The sequence below is a fragment of the Anabas testudineus genome, chromosome 4, assembly GCF_900324465.2.
Source record: "Anabas testudineus chromosome 4, fAnaTes1.2, whole genome shotgun sequence".
In the NCBI taxonomy this organism is placed as follows: domain Eukaryota; kingdom Metazoa; phylum Chordata; class Actinopteri; order Anabantiformes; family Anabantidae; genus Anabas; species Anabas testudineus.
The window spans coordinates 7,147,885-7,168,660 of record NC_046613.1 but is presented as its reverse complement, the minus strand read 5'-3'; the positions used below and the strand labels follow the sequence as shown (position 1 = coordinate 7,168,660).

The 20,776-nt window shown below is 40.4% G+C and overlaps 1 protein-coding gene across 4 annotated transcripts; it reads right to left on the bottom strand.

Annotated features, from left to right (window-relative positions):
• Positions 1-313: 313 nt before the first annotated feature.
• On the bottom strand, positions 314-20,771 carry osbpl1a (oxysterol binding protein-like 1A). 4 transcript variants are annotated; one of them, XM_026345340.1, is made up of 29 exons: positions 20,542-20,771; positions 18,894-19,023; positions 18,734-18,819; positions 18,171-18,245; positions 17,916-17,964; positions 17,692-17,777; positions 17,034-17,178; positions 16,640-16,707; positions 16,505-16,549; positions 15,362-15,435; positions 15,117-15,180; positions 14,920-15,021; positions 14,240-14,362; positions 14,027-14,108; positions 13,561-13,667; positions 7,416-7,578; positions 6,220-6,403; positions 5,528-5,603; positions 5,021-5,155; positions 4,794-4,891; positions 4,482-4,664; positions 4,274-4,381; positions 3,967-4,056; positions 2,819-2,945; positions 2,506-2,619; positions 2,286-2,409; positions 2,103-2,193; positions 1,706-1,726; positions 314-1,276 (listed from the first exon to the last, which is right to left on the bottom strand). In XM_026345340.1, exons 2-29 carry the CDS (start codon positions 19,015-19,017, stop codon positions 1,174-1,176), a joined length of 2,847 nt encoding a protein of 948 aa, XP_026201125.1. In that variant the 5' UTR covers positions 19,018-19,023; positions 20,542-20,771; the 3' UTR covers positions 314-1,173. The 4 variants fall into 4 exon arrangements, with proteins under 4 accessions (XP_026201125.1, XP_026201123.1, XP_026201124.1 ...); XM_026345338.1 differs by having other exon boundaries at positions 17,916-18,027; positions 20,542-20,770; XM_026345339.1 differs by lacking the exon at positions 1,706-1,726 and having other exon boundaries at positions 17,916-18,027; positions 20,542-20,769.
• Between the last annotated feature and the right edge of the window lie 5 nt (positions 20,772-20,776).

Below are 20,776 nucleotides of genomic sequence, written 5' to 3'. Positions count from 1 at the left end.
AATGGAGAGACACTGATCTCGATCAAACCAAGAGCTCCCAGCATTTGCTAGTTTTTACCTTCAGCAGTATTCAGTAAAACAAAGACCAAAACAAATAACAGCAGCAGAGTACCAACATTTACAACCCCCACTGTCCTCCATTCACACATACACTCTGCTTCAATTACTCCATTTCTGCCGCTTCACTTGCATGCAAAGTATCCATGTTGCATCAGTATCTTTTGCCACCATGAGATCATCCTTTATCTATTTAGTTTCTATATTGGGAAACTCCACTTACCTACAGTACAAAAACATCCTGTTACAGAAACGGTTAGATCAGAACACTTTATTTTCCGGATTCCTCTGAAACATATCTGATGTCAAACATACTGCAAATCAACAGTAAAAACATAGATGATTATATGGAAGGGTTTCATTAAGGTGTGCAATAAAACACCTTAAATGCTCTTTATGGAGGCAAAGTGCCGTAAAATGTCTGGGACTGTATATCTCCCAAAAAAGCTCGTTTGGTCTGACAAAACTGTACAAAACCAACATTTTAGATTATAAGAAAAACTATTAATACAACTCTTTACTGTGTTTTATGGTGTATGCAGCACATCAGACACAAGCTTTTGTGAACAAAAGCATTAAAACAATGAAAACGTGCCAGTCAATGCTTAAAAGTCATTATCAGCAGAAGAAATGACATCAACATTGACCTCATATTGATGGACTTGTAGTGGTTTTGTGAGTTTAACCTGAATCCAGCGGAAATGTGAACAACATGATGACATCACTGTGACTTTGTGGAAAGAATATGTACAAATATACATTAAAACTCAAAACACTATGAGCATTTAAAACAGAACATATGAACACTAAAATCATAAACCCTGTGCATCAGTCCCTCTCTGCTGTGCTAAAAGTAACAGAAACACTCTGAGTGTAAACACAAATGCTACATTTCACATTATTGTCAAACAACTTTACATTTAATAACTTTAAAATATTGATTACTGACATTTCTATTATAGAAAAACTGTGCATAAAGTAGATTAAGGCCACACAGTTTAAGTATATATTGCTTATTGTTAGTGTAAGTACTCTATTTTTTAAAAAGTGTCACGACAGTGTCCTTCATACAGAAGAGACGGTGCCATGTTAGTTTCTCTATGTAGGAAATATTCATTAGTAAATGTCTGGCAGCTGGCTGTATTTCCTGTCCCAGTATCCACCAGTGCACAGCCAGTCCTGGGTGTTGGTGTGAGGGTTTTGACCCTGCTGAAACCACCTGAGAACACAGCAGACACACATCAGCATTCAGTGACGCCGGCCAGAACATATAACAACAACCAACTGAACGAGCGGAAGGAAGATCGAGCATGCTACATCACGAGGTTACAAGAAATCTGCATGGGAGATGACAGTTCTGGTTTTGACTAAAATTTGCTTAGTACTGTTATATATTTGGTGCATTAAAGCTATTCGGGGCATTATTTGGAGTGAGGACTCCTGGTAGTTTGAGTAATTCCACCTAGTGCCAGTAAGTGGAGCTCCCATACTGGTGGAAAGAAGAGAAGAGTGATTCTTAATCTCAGTCTAAGAGACGGTGGGACAGTTCAGAGAATAAGAAGTGTTTGGAAACACTGACTGTGCAAGTTCACATCATTATCACATCATGCATTTCAGGTATGTCAGTCAAACAGCAAGCAGCTCTAACCTTGGGCCCAGGGAAGGACTCCTTAACATCAAAGTGAGGATGCAACAGAAAAACAAAGACAAGTCAAGAGAAAAGGCAGATTTAGTTCAAGCAATGTGTGAAATAGCACAGGAAGCGAGGGTACCATTGCAGCATTGGAGACAGAAATAGTCTGCCACCACGAAAACTGCATGTTAAATATATAAACTAAATAACACAAACCACTTAAAACTCAAATTGATTACTGTTATTTATGTTTGAACATACATCACTTAAACATATACTTAATAAATTGCTATAACAAATATCAATCCATTTGTCGCTCTGTGACGATGCCACTGTCTTAATATTTACTGTAAATGGTTGGTCCTGGAAACAAGAAACAAAAACTGCACAATAAGTTTCTCGATAACCTCACCTCGTCTTCCACTCTTCGTCTGATTTGCTGCGGTTTTTGCGGGCAGCTCTCTGTTTTTCCTCAAGCCTTTTCTTTTCCTCACTGGCAAGGTCTACATTGGAGCCAACATCAGATTACAGAAGGTGATATATACATATATATTTTTTTACTTTTGAGTTCCAGTATATCACTAACAATTATTACCAATGTCACCATTCTCCATGGCTCGTATGTCTGGCCTAAGCCTGCAGTCAGTCTGGGGTATGGCTCCCTCCATCTCTTTCCGCAGCTCGTTCAGCTGCATTGCAAACGATGTGAAGCTGTACATCTACAAGCCAAGAAGTTTAGTTTTTATATTAAAATAATGCAAAACACCTCCTGCAGCTATTATGAGACTAGGTTTTTGCAAATGTGTTTATCGGACCTGGGCAGAGTTGGCTGGTCTGGGAGCAATTCTCCACAGCAGCTGGCTCCCAGGAATCACGTCCACAGTGTCTGAAGCCGCTGAAGGAGCCTCCTGCTGATCCTCACTGCAACCCTACAGAAAATACAGACAATAGTGATGTGTTCTGACAAGTGTGACATTTAATTGCAGCATATTACTTAAAAAGAATGGTATTAATTATGGTTGTTTGCAGAGAACTTCAGATATTATAATTTTATTTGACTTGAGCCCAGAAATGTTCCAACAACCCAGTCACTGACTTCCAGATATGAAAGTATAAAACAGTTTATACCGCTTTGCTGCCTTTTTTCTCTTCTGTCCCTTTCTTGTCGTTTTTCTTATGCGCTTCGAAAGCGGCGGGGTCGACGACATACAGACACTCTGTCCACTTCCCGTAGAGCGCACACAGCTTCTTTTTGCTGTGGGGGGGGGGGGGGGGGGGAAAAAAAAAGAAACACACATACAAATATCCTCAGGCACATGCATAGAATAATGATTTCAGTTAGCTCTAGCTTCAGAGAAGTAACTCGTGAAAACTTCCTGCCAAACAAATGGTCAGAAAAAAAAACAAAAAACAAGAAAACAAATCTTTGATGAGCGACTTAGAAACTGATAAATTTCCAACAAATTCAGCCAAATGAAACATTCCCAGTTAAAAATAAGTAAAACGGACTAACGGGCTCAGGCTACATAAGACATCATGCTGAGTTGATAAACAAGTTTCCTCGTCTCACATAACTTCCCTCAGTGCCATTTTGTGTGTCCGCATGTCTCCTTGTGCCTCTGTGCATCTCATGTTGCACATTTGGTCTTGTTCTCGTGGTCATGCACACGACTTGTGTCCAGTCATTCGTGTTTAGTCACTCTCTCTGTTGTGTTAGAAACTGCTTGTCCTGTAATTCTGATTGAACCATCTGCCCTCCTTTGTTTGTGTTACTTTGGTCCAGTGACATGTTAGCCGCCTTCTCCCTTAGTTGTGTCTTTTTATTTTCATTTGGCACTAAAGCTCATGGTTTTGAAGGCAATGAATTATTAATTAGGTGAATTGTTAATTGGTACTTTGCATAATAACTCATTCAGCGTGGCATTCTGATTCACAAATGAAGCATTTTTAATTAGATTTGCTCCAATTAACTAATATGTTTTGATAGGCATCATACTGATAAATCCATGTGCCAGTGTATGACATTAACTGGCACCTCAGCTGAGGAAAACTCAGACACACACTTTTACCTTATAGTCTGCTATAATATGCAAAACAGTGATGAATACATCAGTGTGTTGTGTGAACTTTGAATTAAGGGTGAGAATCTACTTCAGTATTGTCCTCCTACCACTATTTCCCTCGGCATTCAGGACCAGAATAATAAGTCTCCACACTGAACACTACTCATTATCCGGACGACTTTTCTGAACATGATGCATCAGTGTAAGCCGTACCTTTTATCCAGAATATATCCTTCAACCTTGTGCAGTTCTTTGCCAAAAAGGCCACACGGTTTGAAATTCAGACAGCATTTCTCTCCAGTTCTAAGTGAAAAGGGAGGAAAACAGCACATTATCCTTTCTCTGTTGGCCGAGTCATTCAACACTTCCTCATCTGCGCTTTTTCCAGGAAGCTTCACTTTGCTTCCTCAAAATAATTTTATTTGAACTTTTCCCAACTTGTCCTATTCACACAAATGCAAATCTATCTATGCAGTAAAGCATCATGTTAAATAGATGTGTTGATTGATTGTTCTCTTACCTGTGGTTGATCACCTCTACGTTTCCATACTGCTCTATCCACAGCTGGCCCACAATAATGTTGTGAACACAACATGTAGGGTTCGTCCATGTGTAGGCTTCATTGTGCCTGTGAAGGGAAAATACCGGTAATTGTGGAGAATTGTGCACCATTTCCAAATGACATCATATGACAGCATTACTCTTTTGAATCAGCTGGCAGTTCTTACTTGGGCAGCTCCAGTGTGATGATGCCTTTTGGCTCCGCTTCTACACTCTTGCCCCAGAATTTAAGTTTGGGGTAGATGGATCCATGAAACACAAAGTCTTGCTTCAGGCCTTCAGCATGGAAGGCGCTGACTGGAGGGTGGTGGCTCACCTGCTCTGATATGAGCCTGAAGCCCAGATCGTCTCTGGAGACCAAGAGGAGAGCGAGCATCAAAGTGGAGACATTAGAAGAGGAAGCACACCACTGCTTCACAAGTTGAGATAAAGGTTTGATGAGAGTCATAAAGAGCGATAAGCTGTATAATCTCATTTACCTTACCAGTTCATAGGTTTCTCCAAGCAGGGGGTTGAAGGGTTTACCTGTCCGCTCCCACTGGGAGGCCACAGCAGACACCGCAAACGCAGCCACACACTGCCAGCAGCAGATCACACAAAATCATATGCACTTGATAATGATGGGAGATGATGACGGTTATATTTCAGGCAGTTTAAGTCATCTGCGCCTGATAGGGCCAGGATGTTACACAGTGTACCACAGTACCTTCATTCTCTCGATAGAGTCTGAGGAGGCGTTGGCCTGGTGGATGAGGTATGTATGCTCCATGTACTCTGTCAGACGCTGCAGGAAACTGAGCGGCTCGTTGAAAATCACCGGCATTGTAATCTTAGAGAGTTCCTGAAAGACAGATGAAGAGAAAAGAGACTAGAGAGAGGAAGTCGCTTTACACTGCAAGTGCAATATTCATGTTGAGTGTTGAAAAGGCTGAAGGGAAGTTTGGCCTTCTACTGATGAATGTTAAATAAAAGTATTATGGTGCTTGAGCATTTTCATGGTTTCATCTGGAAGTATAAAAACACTCGCAGTAATACTTAATGTATTGATGGCTGCTGAGAACTGAAGACATAAATTATTCTGATTAATATATTCATGTAGCACACAGAGGGCCTTTAACACCAGTGCAAAATTGATGCCTCCAATAGGTGTTGAGAAAATTCAATCAGGTGTGACATGCTGCCAGAATGACCAATAATGTGAACGCATCCTCACCATCCCAATGCAGTTCCTCAGGATACTCCAAATACTGAAGTCATTTCGTGAAAACATTGGTGCAGGTAAGCTGGTCCTAAAATAACACACACACATTAAGGTAACACTTACATGATGCACTGACTTTGACTGGTGCTCAAGGAACAGACACTCGATTAAATGTACCAGACATATAATAGCAGCAGGTGTTTAAACAAACAAATACAAAAGATGAGCCAGGTCAGACTGTCCTAAAAGTACAGGTACGAGTTTGGGTAATACACTTTGTCACAAGAACATAACACAATGTAAAAATACAAACTGTGCTCCAAATCTGTGGGGGATTAGCCTACATGGGATCATACTGCAGACTGATTATTGCATTACACTTTGACCTCATCAATATTTAACAGCTTCAACACGGAGCTCAGTTCTTTCAATACAACTCTTTCTTCTTCCTCTAAGAGGCTCGCCCTGACTCTAAATTATTCACACTATGGAGTGGAAAGACCCGGGAGAGGACACAAAAATGAAAAATAAATATCAGAAAGCAAATACAACTCTCAGACAAGGTTAGATAAAATAGTGGCCTGACGCTGTCTTTCCCTAGTATCTATGATATATTACAGCAGAAAAAAAAACACAACAAGAACAGTCAGATATAAGGAGACAAGCTCTTTGTTAAATTTGTTCATCTGTACAGCTCCACTGACCTATGCTTCGTGATCCCATTGGGCTGTGTCTCATCCTTGTCGCCATGGTGATCCTCCTCCCGCAACATGCTGGTGGGGCTGCTACAAGGGCTGCTTAACATGACAGAGCCTTCGTCCTCGTCCTCCTCTTCAGACTGGCTGACCACCGTCTCAAAGCCGCTCAGGGAGAGCTCAGAGTCTGATTCTGACAGGGATGGACCCATGGAGACGTTTTAATGTGGCCACGAAACGCTTTTAAATAAGGTCTTCAAAATAACCCTCGAGGCAAATTCCTAACATTGAGTGAATACAGCTCCCAAGTAAATTAAAACAATGTACGGGTATACAACGTAGAAATATAAAAAAATATATTTTATCCACTGGATGTGAATATCTGTAGTCACCTGTGTCAAAACATGCAGGATAGCAATTAGTGCCAGGCAGCTAAATCAGCCAGAGCAACTCATATTAGCAAACTATACATATATTGATTTATTGGCCAATAATAACAAGACATGTAAGTAGAGAAGTGCAGTACAGAGATGATAGATTCACATTAATTAAGAAAGGGTTACCATCTCATGGTTTCTCTGCTGGAAGGCATGAAGGTCCACATGGTGGTTTTAATGTTGTGGTGGACAGGGGTCACTTTGAGCTGTGCTGCACTGTGTGCACTGACACCACAACATTAAAACCACCAGTGGTATTAAATGTTGTGGCTGATTTGAGTAGACAAACAAATTCTCATTACTAAGATTAAACTCCATATATCGATATCGACCTCAAAAAGTCAGTATTAGCTGGTCTGAAATACCAAGACTGTATTAAATTACACATTAAAGACCTGCTTAGAGGAAACATCCATGCAGTCTATGTTAGCATTTCATTACATTCAGCTGTGGGAAGTTTCGTTGTTGTTAATAACGTTACGTGGGTTTAGCATTGAACTTTTTTTCTGTTCTGTAGCTACAGTATTCTTGTTAAAAAAAAAAAAATCCTCAAGCTTTGTAATGTTACTAAACCATGCATTAATTTTCAGCACAACCAGGCGACACTTGAGCTTACGTCACGCTTGAGGAGCAGCAAATAGACCCAAGACATTCACCAGCAGGAAAAAGTATTCCAGTATCCTATAGGTGAATGACAGAGCAGCCAGTATGAGCTCGTCACTGAACCTCCTGCATCTCCCGCGCGTCTTCAGTAACTTGTAAACTCACCAGATACAGCGTCGTGGAACTCATCCTCGCTGAGGGCACTCCGCGGTGAAGATCCCTTGACGACGGATTGCTCAAGTTCGTGGTGCTCTGTGGCCAGAGTCTGCAGAGCTTCTGAGAGGATCTTATTCTTCTCTACCTCCTGCTCCAATTTCACACTGCGCACCTGAGCTCGCCACACACACACGCGTGCACACACACACACACACACACACACACACACACACACACACACACACACACACAAAATAAGAAAGACTAATCACTAACAGAAACATAAACCAACATGACTCTTATCTTTCCTTTGATAACTGAAGACACAAAAAAACTTGTTCTCATGTTGTTCCAGTTTTTCTTACACCTGTCATTACAAATGGGAGACAAATGTGTGTGTGACTCTGTGATGCCAGTGGTTCTGCAAACACACAGCATGTTGACTGACTGATCCTCCCCTCTGCACTGTCCTTGTCATTATGAGACCCATGGAGAGAGAGACAGAGATGGAGCTGAGAGCGATGAGCCATGTTTATCTGTAATGGAGGACAGCTGCCTTGATGCTGCCGTCTCAAATGGCCTAGCGAAGAACACGAGTCCCACGGAGGAGAGGGGATCAAATGACAGGTAATGGACTCACATATAAACTATTAACCAAACCTTCCTTTTACACAAGACATTAGTGTTGATAATATGAGGACGTGCTCATGTTTCAGCTGCACTTTAACAAGCAGCCTTACTTCACTGTTTCCACTGATGTGTAAATATAAAGTCACCAACAGAGTCAGTGTTATACATCAGAGTGGAAGAAGAAACAAGAGAGAGAAATTTTATGGTAAATTACGCAACAATGACGGAGCGGAAAAGGTGAAGTGGCGAGGAAAGTGCTGTATAATGATAGACTACTAATCGCTGGCCATTATTGCAAAATACACAAGTTAAAAGAGGAAACCCCTGCTGCTTGACCCCTCCACAGGTGGTGCTAAAGTGCAAACCAGCGCTGCAGGAGGTGGAAGTGAATCAGTATCTTTCCTTCGCAAAAGGAGCGAGAGCAGCCCCCGCGGCTTCATTCAGGCCGCAAACCATCATGTGCAGACTGAGACACTCCATGCATGTTTGAGTTATTCCTATTGAGACCAGGCCTATTCATGGCGAGCTCTGAAATTCCTGGAGCCTTTTAATGCGCTGCTCTGCCTCTGCACGCCGCAGTTCAAAAGACTGCACAGCTGAGCTATCAAGGCCCGGCCCAGATGGGAACCCTGAAAGCACTGGACTGGCTGTGAAAGTCAGAACATTCGGACGGTTTTTGGCAGCCTCTGGGCACACCAGCAATGACGTCTCTTCTCGAGGTCCCAGAGAGATTCAACTACTTTGTTTGCGAGATGAAGCTGTGTTGGTGAAGAGGAGGAGGAGGATAAAACAAAAAGTTCATCTACACATCCTAAAGAGACAGACTTTTTCAGACTATTCAATGTTTTTGTCCACGATAATATGCAAATGTCATGTTTGTGATGCAGAAAATGACAGATGTCAGTCAGGCAGAATAATAAATAATATGAGACTTATTATATGAAGGTGAACATGGAACAAGGCTGACAAGTACACATTCAAACACTGTAGTGCATCAAAAGCTAAACCAGCAGGGAGCATAAAGCGACTTATCCTCACTAATTCCCACACTAATAATATGTCCTGATAGATCTCGAGTTGAGAAAATGAAAGGAACTAAAAGCGTGACAGAGCATTATGCAAAGCAACAACAACAAAAAAAAGTGTTGGCAAACTTAAGTTTGTGCTACTTCCTGCTAGATCGAGATGGCAGATTAGAATTATGATGAAAATCAGATATGCACCCTGTAAATGTTATGCATCATCAGTGAGTATTGTTTTAAATTCAGCTGCTGCAGAAAGAGATATTCAGGCGTTTTTTAGTGAACGAGCCCTTCACACACTCACTCTTCACATTTACCCGTTTCATCTTTATGCTGTTTCTAAAAAATCCACTCAAACAGCATGACTTTGCTGATCCCCCTGACCTCTCCTTGTCTCCACATCAGTTGATGGTTGGATTGTGTGAAAGGTGCTGATCTAACTTTTCAGCCGGCGCCATGTAAGAATTCAAGATAACAAGATACTCATTTACGCCGTTTTTTTTTTTCTTGATCGCTGCTCAGTTTTGATTGCTGTGAACATTTGATTATGTTTTGTAAGAACATGACCTTTTAAAACTTTCATTAAATAATGATATGTTTTTGGTATATCAGCCAATTTCTATGGTAGCATATCGTACGTTCAATCTCAGCCTCACTGCAAACTTTTAATTTGCTTTAAGAACCAAGGATCAACCAGAAGCTTTGCTGCTGATGTGCAAATGCGTTGTTTGTTGAAGGAATTTAATTTCGGTCTGTGGATAAGCTTTAAATGCACAAATCATTTTCATGAAAAAAAAAAAAAGATTAAAAAGACATTAAAGTATGAACAATCAGCCAAATAAATGCTGGTGTTGCAAGTTCTGAAATGACGTGTGGGAAAGGAGAATCTAACCTCACTCTGAAAGCCTTGGTGAATAAAATTGAATAGCTTCAACTGGAACGCAATATCGCTGCGTGTAGGATGAAAGGAATCCTACTGTACCAGAAATGAAAGCATTTATGAAAGCAAAGGAGACCGCCTCTCATGCACAAGCCCTTTGAAGAGTTTAATCCAACTTTGTGGAAATAACACGTCACATAATAAGTGAGGTCCACAAGTGTTTGCACAGTGATTTTAAATAAAGGATTATACATGTACTGTTTTTGCTTTAATTTAAAGCTCATCTGTCATCTGATCAAAGCTGATGAATTTCCCTGAGAAAAGAAAGCTGCTACAGAGAGGATCTTCCAGCTTCAGTCAGTCATCAGGCTTTGCTTATTATGTTATATATAGACCATCTAGTACTCTAGACTAGAAGGACTATTTCTGATGCTCTTGGAGTGTGATTTAACCCATTTTCCCAGAACTAGTCTGGACCTGCTTTCATCACCTACAAGCATATACTGTACAGCTGTAGCTCCCAAACCCAGTCCTAGGGCCCCCCCTGCCCTGCTTGTTTTCCCTCCCTGCACCACCCACTGCTGATAGCGTGGATCAGAAGCTGGAAGATACACCTGATCCTGGTGGTAAAGACAGCGAGGTCTTCAAAAGTAACGGGTGGTTTTGGTGTCAATACTTTGATCACTGTCAAGATGTTAATTATATTTACATTAAAATTAACAACATGAGCAGCAACAATATTAATATTAATAATAATAAGAAGAAGAATGGTTGTTGAGGAAGCATGGTAAAAACATGCTAATCTTCAGTCACGTAAAGTGCCACTTCACATCTCTCACCATGTCTTTGATGCTGTGAGATCAAGGTTTGTTTTACCTCAGTTTCTATGTCACAGCACAAGCAAATGTATATTCAGATTAAATAATCAATATTGTAATGATTATGGCCACAGGCCCTCTCACCTTTACTGACAAGCTGACATTTGAGTTGGTCCCTGCTAGAGACGCTCAATGAGGATCATATAAAGTTAGCAGATTGCACATACAGACAGGAGCCTGGCTGTTCAAGGCTTTAAAGACAACCAATAAGATCGTAAAATCAATCCTAAAACCCACAGGTGACCAGTGAAGGGCAGCAAGGATTAGTATGATGTGGCTGCTTCTTGGAGACCGTGTTAAAAGCCTGGCAGCACTGTTTTATATCAGATGCCTGCTGTTGCCAGAGCAGGAAACATTGCAATAGTCCAGTGTGGAGGAGATAAATGCATGCATGCATGACCTTATCTATATCTGCAGATCAGAGAAGTGATCTGATCCGAGTTAAATATCTCAGTCACCTGTGTGTTAGAGGAAGAAGGTTTTGGGCCTCATTTTATTTATTTTTCGACACAGACACCCAGGCTAGATAAGAGATTGTTAATGCTGCTGCTGCCGCTGCCAGAGGGTGTAATTATAATTATTTCTGATTTGGAGTCATTCAACTGCAGGAAATTATTGGACATCCACTTCTTAATTTCATTTAGGCGGGACATAATAAAGACATATTGATGGTACCAGGCTCTAATGGGACATGCAGTTGTGTATTGTAGCAATGAAAATAAATATTATGTGTACGCATAATTTGCCCCAGGGGCAGCAAGTATTTAGGAAATACAAGGGGACCCAGAACTGACCCCACAAAAAAGAGAGGCATGAGAGGAAGGGGCATCTCCGAGCATAACAGGAGGATCTGCTAATCACTGATTCCACCATAGTTTCAGTTTTTCAGAGGCACTGAGCCGAGATAAAGGGGAATAAAAGTAGAGTACGAGCCCCTATCACCGGTGACAAGGTGACAAGAGCAGTCTCAATGAGAGAGCAAAAAAATATTTTACAAGTTGTATTATGTTTTAGAAACAGAGGGAACCAGAATGGGTTTCTATGAAGGATATTTTCTATGTTAACAATATGTTCAACAATCCCAGTACAGACACTAAAACCAACCATAAATTGCCACTAATCACAGTTAAAGTCACTCTCCGCCCTGGAACATCTTATTCGCCTGTGCCTGTGACAGGGGAATAACACATCGCTCCCCTGGGTGACATGTTTGTTCATTACCAAAGACGTGACCCGTATTATTATTATTTTTTTACGCTTCCCCAAAGCCTCCAAACTAACAACAGTCAACGGCAGGTGCGCAAGAACTTATGTGATGAAGAAATGTGTCGCCCAGGGGAGCGGCGTGACTCCGTGATGTGCTTATAATCGTTTTCTAACAACACTGGTCGAACAACACAGGTGAATAATCGAATCCCAGTTGGAGACAGACAGACATTAACTGTAATTTATTGTTTGTTTTAGTCTCTGTGTGGGGACTGGTAAATGCTAAAATACAGCAGGGAAAAATGCCAGTTGACAAATAGCAGGTAATGGTTTCTAAAATATGACGAGGAGCCACTTAAAATGCTGCTTTTAAAACCCGCGTGTGAAGGGCAGGTGGATGATTGTCAACAGAGGGGGGAGTAAACATCTGCAACATAACAAGATGCTGAATCTCCACTGTCGTCACTATCAGAGATTACGGACTCAAATGAATTCTGTAATTATGATCTTGTTTTGCAATCAGCTGAGCCAGAGTTGTGTTTTTTTCTCTCTTACTGCAGACTGCTCGGTGCGATTTATTCTTTTTAGAGTAGCAGGGGAATCACTATGCTTATTTTTTTCTCCCACTTCCACATTGTGCTTTTAAATTCCTAGCCTTTTTGATTTTATGGATCTCACAGGAGCTACAGAATCTAAGATATTTTTTTGTAGGAGCTGCGCGTGTTGTAATACATTTCTAAAATTTCTTTCAGCTGTATGTAAATAGACATGAGTTTTAGATTTACATATTATTTATAACCTACACTGTCAAGACACAGATGGAAATACATTAGTTTTACATTATTACAGCATGGATGTAAAGGGCTTGTGCTTTTTGTGAGCTAGAAGTGGTTATAACTACATATGCTTTTTTTTCCTGAAGGGATGTAAATCTATCCACTGAATCCTTCCATTATAATCAAAACCATTGAATCACACACAAAGAAAAACCCATCTTATAATCACTGCACTTCACTCAGCTCCTTTCACAAGGAGGCGATTTGAGCCTGTTCTTTCTTGTAAAACATGTTTTGTTTTTATATCTTATTCTAAAAAAACACTGCTACATATTTGCAGGTCAGAGCGAACACAAGGATCTTGTTGATTATAGTATTTACAGGCTCCATTTTTAAAGGGTCAGTTCAATCAAAATCCCACATACAGAATGTTTTCCTACTTAGCTCTCATGATATTTACAGAAGCCGTGCACGCTGTTTTACATCAAAAACATCTGGTTACATAACCCACAGATCTCATAACAAACCGTGTGAAGTTTCTGAAATTTGATTTAAATCAAAATGCCTTTGGCAGCATATGTTTCACAGCCGACTTCCTCAAAATGTCAGCACATTTAAGGTTATTATAATATTATTTAAGATCTGAGTGAGCTTAAATTATAAAAAAAATGCTGATAATCAATAGCCTAATAGACAAATCTGACGTACAGCAGACAACAGGACTTCAAACTGAGGTGGAAACAGTGGGAAAGCTGCACTTACCACTTCCTGTTTGGAGAAAAGGCCGAGGCAGACGTTGAGATTGGAACTGGTCTCACTGGACAACTCACAGATTTCTTGAATTTTCTGCACTATGGTGGATGGAAACCCTGAGGGGGGCAGAGTAAAGTGAAGAAGAAGAAGAATCTGATTAAGAAGATAAACTGAAGCTAATTTGAAGTTTAGTGGATTGTTTAGTGTTTTTAAAGCTCTTAGAAAATCCACAAACAGCACAGTAAAGCTCTAATGACAGAAGCAGATGGTTTTCATAAGAGAAATTCACTTATTCTTCCATCAGTATTACGTATTTAAGTCTGCTTGATGATGCTTGTAATTTTAATCACAAGCTTTTCATTCTCACTCTTGAATGTTTCATATGTATGAGGTTCCTCATGTGGTATTTCCATTACTATATACAGAAAAAAAAACAGCTTAATTCATACTGAAATAACAAATAATAAGGATTTACTTTCTGCTAGTTGGTCATTTTTTAGCATGGACTGGAAAGCTGCCACCTCCTTTTCCAGCTTCTCCTGGCTGGTCTGCGCTGCCTGGTTTCAAAGAGATGAAAGGAGATCACAGATGTACAAGTGCTGCACAGGGTGGGAGGACTGGTTCACTGAAAGCACTGTGATTCATTATGCTGACATGTTAATTATGGATTTGTTTTGTCTAGTGCCACCTGTAGCGAGTCTGTTAGCCCCCCGAGTGATATCACTTCCACATCCTCCTCCTCGCTGCCCTGCTCTTGGGAGCAGTAGTGTGTGCTGTAAGCTGTGTGCTCCTCCAGGGCATCCAGCCATGCCTGGAAGACAATAACAGATTTTCAGTTTGTCATGAGAACCAACATCCTACTAATCTATGTAACATGACCAGATGATGTCGTCTGGTTGTTCACACTACACAGGCTGTAGTCTGGGTTGACTTGCTCTGTCATAACTCCTCCGGACGACATCATTCATTCATCATTTGATGGAGTTTTTCAGCTCAAAGCAGAGAGATGTTTGAATATAGAGAAGGCACAGTGAAGTATATTACCATCTATATACAGTACATATACTCCCCAGACCACAACCAGGTAGGAAAAGGTATTATACCATTTACTGCATAGTGTTAAAATACAAGTAAAAATAAAGTCTTATCACCAAATGTCAATGTGAGTTAGCTGTTCCTGTATGATTGTACAACTCCAGTTACATTATCTGTTTAGCTCCTTTAATCTCAGCTATGAGGTGACACTGACAACTTGATTATCTCCTAAAGAGATACCATGAAATGTACAGAATTAGCAACAGATTAAGAGATAACATGAGGTTTTAGAAGAGGGGCTGCGTTTGCAGCCGGGGGAGAAATGAAACCTACTTTTCTCATTGTTTCTGGGTCATTCTTAGGTGATACTTTGAAGTGGTGCACACTGTCATCGAAGCACTTGAGGGTGAAAAAGCAGTTATCTTTGGCTCGGATCTGGAAATGAGAACATCACAAATAATTCCCTGTGAAAATGTGATACTCACACAAATTCAACACGGCGCAGTACAAGCTCTTAACTGATGACTTACCAAACAGTTGGAGTGTGTCAGCGACTTACAGCCTTGCCTTCTGACATTGGCAGCAGCATCTGACCTTCAAATGAAAGAGACATTTTCCTTTACAGGCTGGAGGCTTATTGTGTCAACAGACCACAGGCATCTATGTTTAGCTCATTTGTGAGTCACCTTCCTTAGTCTTCCTAATCGAAAGTGTGCGATACTTCGTTTGAAATGCTTTCACATATCTGACAGACAAGGTGAAAGATGGCACCTACTGTTTTGAGTACCAGGATAAAACCCCATCCTGGAGGACAACCCAGTAGGAGCGCCAGCCGAAGAATCTGGAGCTCTGCGGGATAACACAACATTTAGATGTTCAGTGATTTCTGTTACTATTCAATCAATTTGTATTTAGAAGGTGTCTGAAAGGGAGCAACTAGAGGAAACGCATCGACACCTGTGCTGCATTTAAAAACGCACTGCAGTACATGCGCATGAACAAGTCTGTATCCTCCCTGATTAGCTCAGCAGGTAGTGAAATGAAGTCAATTTTTAGGGTTTCCCAACACTGCGGCCATGTAATTCGAAAGCTGCCATAATTGCCTGTTTCTGTCTTTTAAATAGCACTCACATTACCACGGAAGTGGTGATTACAACTTAGACTATTTTCAGCTGTGAAATAATACACACTTGGGTTGTTAGTATTTCCGTCATCAGGACGTAATGAATAAGATGTCGCCCTGGTTTTAATGGTTTTAATAGGTCGCTCAGTGACACAGAGGGATGCATTTTCAAACATTACTACTACTAGAAGGCTACTTTAAGTGTTAGTTTTATATTCTTAAAGCTCTTATAATAAATATTTTAAATGGTTGCTACTGTAGATGTAACAATTCTCCAAATCTAAAGTTTTCCAGTGATGGTTTGGTTTACCTACACCTACACTCTGTACTGTACCATAGATATGTGTGTTGGTTTTATTTTCTGAATCATTGCACTCCTAGTTAGCACCTGACTCTGATATTTCAGTTCACTTTTTTTTATTTTCTGGCTCGTTAGTTTTTTTTGCTGTGGCCACCAGTTGAGTGCTCATGTCAGCTTCTAACATCCACAATATCAACTACTGAGTGGAAGGACTAAATGACAAATCACATGATATCAAATGATCTACAGATGCATTCAAAAAGATTCAACTCCTATTATTATTAAATGTGCTGGCAAATAGTACAAACTTTCAGCTGTTTGAAATGAACAAATTAAACAGATCAAATCAAAAGATGTCACAAGTGATTCCTCCAAATTCAACAAAAAATGCAATTTTTTTGTGGTTACAATGGGTCAAACAACTGTATTCATTTTATTTTTGCTTTCACAGTATGAAAATAATTTCTCCCTGCTACCATAGTTTCAGACTTTACCTTCCAGAGCTGTCCCTCGTGCTTCTTGACATGGCGGGTCATGACCTGCAAGGGACACAGATGAGAAAGATAAAGACAGCCTAAACCAGAAATGAATGAACAAATAAAGTAACTGATCTTCCGCTCAGCACTCACTCGAGGAACGTTGCCTTCAAGAACCTGCTTCATTGCTGCATCACTGGCCAGGTCAAACACTGTCTGGTCTATGAGTTATGGACACACAAGACAATTAGGGCTTTAGAAAATCAGAACAGAGGTATAAAAAGCAAAAAGTACTGCTTGATTAAACATGTAAGAGATAACAATCAGCTTAACTTATCATGCAACCATCATTTTCACTTTTATTTTCATTGAAATACACAGAAATAACTACTGTGCTTGGAAAAATTAATTACAGGTTGAACGAAATGATAGCTGCTCAGCGGCTATTTTTGTTTGAGTGAAAGAAAGAAAGAAAACAGACCCTGTTAAAACTGTCTTTCACAGAAGGAATATATATTTGGGATTATTCATGATTGTTGGGCTTTACCATTCTTGTTTTTGATGTTGGGGCTGGCTCCACTCCTGAGCAGCTTCAGGGCACACTGCTTCTGGCCTCGATAGGCTGCACAGTGCAGTGGAGTGTTACCCAGCAGATCCGTGCAGTTGATGTCTGGAGGCTTCGTCCTGCCGAGCTACAGTGAACATGCAGGATAAAAACAGATGGGTTGTGTAGGCAGTGTCCTGCAGGCCTTTCTTATTCTGCTAAGAACTGTAGCTAGACCTTTATTTCTCACACTGTGGCCACGAACTGGAATACTTCCTAAAACTTTACTGCTGATATTCTGTGTTTGAAGTCTCTTTTATGGTTCTGACAATTTGTGTTGCTGTCACTCACTGACACAAAAAAGGGTGTACTCCACTCAAGACTTGTCATAACTTTACATATTTGAAGACATCTGACAGTATTCCTGACATTTCAGGCAAAAATTGTTTGCACAAAAAACTCTTTCTTCAAATCTACTTTCTTCTCACGACAATAAGGAACAAAGGAATTATGCAAATTTAGTCTAAGTCAGTCCACATTGATGTTGGTCAACATGTAAGATGTAAGTATGTGTCTGACTTTGTAACTCCATAGAATTTGGACTATTAGATTGTGTGTGTGTGTGTGTGTGTGTGTGCGTGTGTGCGTGTGCGCCACTAACCAGCTGAATTAGAGTTGAAAGGTCTCCTTCGCGTGCTGATTCCAAAAGCTTCTCCTCCATCTTCCTCTCTTCTGTTCTTTCCGCCGCTGGTATCAGGATGGTATTTACAAGAAAACATTTACGTTGGGTTTATCATTTTTATACCTTTACAGGTGAATATAAAAACATTATTCATGGGCAAGTGCTTTCACAAGATCTTTTCAATTATAGCACGACTCTCTCACCTTCCAACATGCTTCTGATCTCTGCATTTTGCGTGACATCTTTGGGAATCTGTGCTGTCCCATTGATGACAGTAGCACATGCATCATAGTGCAGCAGCAGCATGACAACCTCCTGATCAATATGTGATTCATTGATTGACTGTTTGACTGAATGGATGATTAAATGCATGCACAAAATCATACTATCAACAAATAGATGCAAATAACAGAGGGACACTTCAAATCTGAATGGAAGCTGGTGACACATTAAAGTACCTTTCTTCCTGTGAAAGCAGCTTTGTGTAGTGGAGTATCTCCAATGTTATTGGGCAAGTTAACATCTGCCCCCACCTACAGAATGTAACAACACACACACTTTACCCATACAGTTATTTAATTTCTACAGCACAAAGTGGACTGGTCTGCATAGATATATACATCTAGACACTGCCTGAAGCACTTTGTTCTATTACTGGCGATGCATCAACTCAGAAGCCATGTTGGATCAGGAAATCTGCACCCTCTCACACATGTATGGAAGTAGGGGTTTATTCACAATTAAAATGTTCATAACTTGCTGAATTTGCAGATGAGGGGTAAAGTAAGTTCATATTCCTATACTGATGCTGATTTTATCAGCTCTGTCCAGTGTGGAGGAAGCAGTGTTGTCCTGATCTTTTGGGTAATGTAAAATGTCACTGTGTTTTGTTGAATGTTGTGTTTCCTGAAATGCTCTCGTGTTCTTTCTGATATGACCTCGTGGTTTGCATCTATGCGCCACTGTAAAAATGGAAGTTAACATCGACATTTTTTTTTTTTTCAAGAAAAGAAAACCACACCTTAAGCAGTTCCTCCACTACATCTTTGTGTCCAAAGTAACAGGCCAAGTGAAGAGGCGTCCATCCAAGGTTAGACTTACTTTTACCTGAGAAAGACAGGACATCCACCATTACACCAAGTCACTATGATTAATACTGTTCCCATGTGATAATCCCGTACCTTTGCAGTTGATGTTAATTTGCATCTCATCTTTAATCGTTGACTCGAGGAGCTTCTGAATCCCGGGCAGATCTCCATTGCGGGCGTGACGCAGGAGCTGCTCCTCTGGCTCCAGCTCCTCCATGGACTACTGCACAGAAAATGTAGGAAAGAAACAGTGAAGCCATTAAATGATGCTTTTAATTTCTGTGGCTCAACTGTATTTGAAACAGATGCTTTCAGAAGACCTTGTTCACTGAATAGCTGCTGCTTATGGCTAATCAGTTACAGCTCCATGGCAAGAAAACCGATGAGCTTGAGGGTTTGTGAGTAGCAGCACATTTGTTTTTCTCTAGCGTTTAAGTACTTGCATGCACTCTCATATTGCCTAAGTACTTTACAAGCAAAATTGCAACCAAAACACTTACGCAAAAGCAAAAATGATCCCACATAAAGTAGAACTCTAGCAATTTTCTATGTTGCTTGAATGAAGATGGGGGACAGATAAAAAAAAACTATTCAAACAGGCGTCTAAAAACTTTTCCTAGACATTATACACACCTTTTCACAGTTTGTTGTACTCTGTTAGATAAATGCACTGAACTTGATGTTTAAAATCGGTGAACTGTTTCTGTGCAGTCCATACAAAAAACTCTCCAGCTATATTGCTTAATACTCTGTCATTGTTTAGGACATGTGAGAAAAAAGTCACAAGACTTTGTTGTTGTCATGCGACGGGGAAACAGCAACTGACAGAGGAGGAAAGAAGGAAAGCAGACTCATTAAAAGAGGCGGCAGTCACCAGACCAGCCTTACAGGAAGGAAACAAGTCCACCTCTTGACACAGACACAGATGTGAGTCCATGTGACATTCTATAATTTTTCATTATTCAAAATGTTGGTGAAGATTAGGTAAGGCTTAACAGCCCGCTGTAACAACAAAGAGAAGGGAGACATTTGTTGAGAAGAAACTGGCTCCGAAACAGGTTTACCTGTGATTGGAAAGCATGTGACACTAACGGTTACTCAGCCAGTCTTTCTACTGCTTCAACAAAAACCTCTTCAAAACAACACAATGCTGGTACATAGTTTACTTTGTTGTTGTCAGAATCAACATGTAGTTCTACTTATTTCTAATTATTTTTACTTATTTCTACATAAAAATGTTGGAAAAAAAAAGTTTTATCATCATCATCATCATCAAGTCATTTCTGAGCAAACATATGAAATATTTCCTTGTTTTAACAACCTGGTCAGCACCAGAAATGTTTAAAGTTTTAAATACTACACAAGAAAAAGCAAAAGTTAGAGAAAAGTCCAAAACAATTACTGTCAATTGCGTAGAAATAAAAATATCTTCTTTTCCAAGTTTACTTGATGACAGTTTACTTTCACTTAATGTGATTTTAAATGTAGGACTTGTACCTGTACGGGAGGACATCTGCATTCATTTTTTATTTAATCCCCTGAAGTAAAGGATGCTACTGCTCCTGTTTGTGACTTTACATTTGATCCACAGATATACTCAGATCAGTGTGAGGACTGATCTGCTCTGGCCCAAATTTGGTGCCTAAAACAGCTGTGACCAAGTGACAGGACACAGGCTGCACCGCCTATAATGACAAATAACCATCAGCTGAGCGGGACAAACAGAGGTTTAGACACTTACTGCTTCAGCTGGTCCAGTTCTGTGATGTCGAGCCCAGAGCTGCTTTCACACAGGCCCTCTGTGAAGCTGCATGTGATGTTTTAAGCCCCTCTGAGCCGCTTCCTGCTGCTCTTTACTGCAGCACGACCATCGTCCGACACATCACACTGTCAGCCAGTCACACACCACACATTTCCCATTTAATCGGACTAAAACTGACGCTGTGCTGACGCTGCTCTAACCTATGTCGAAATAC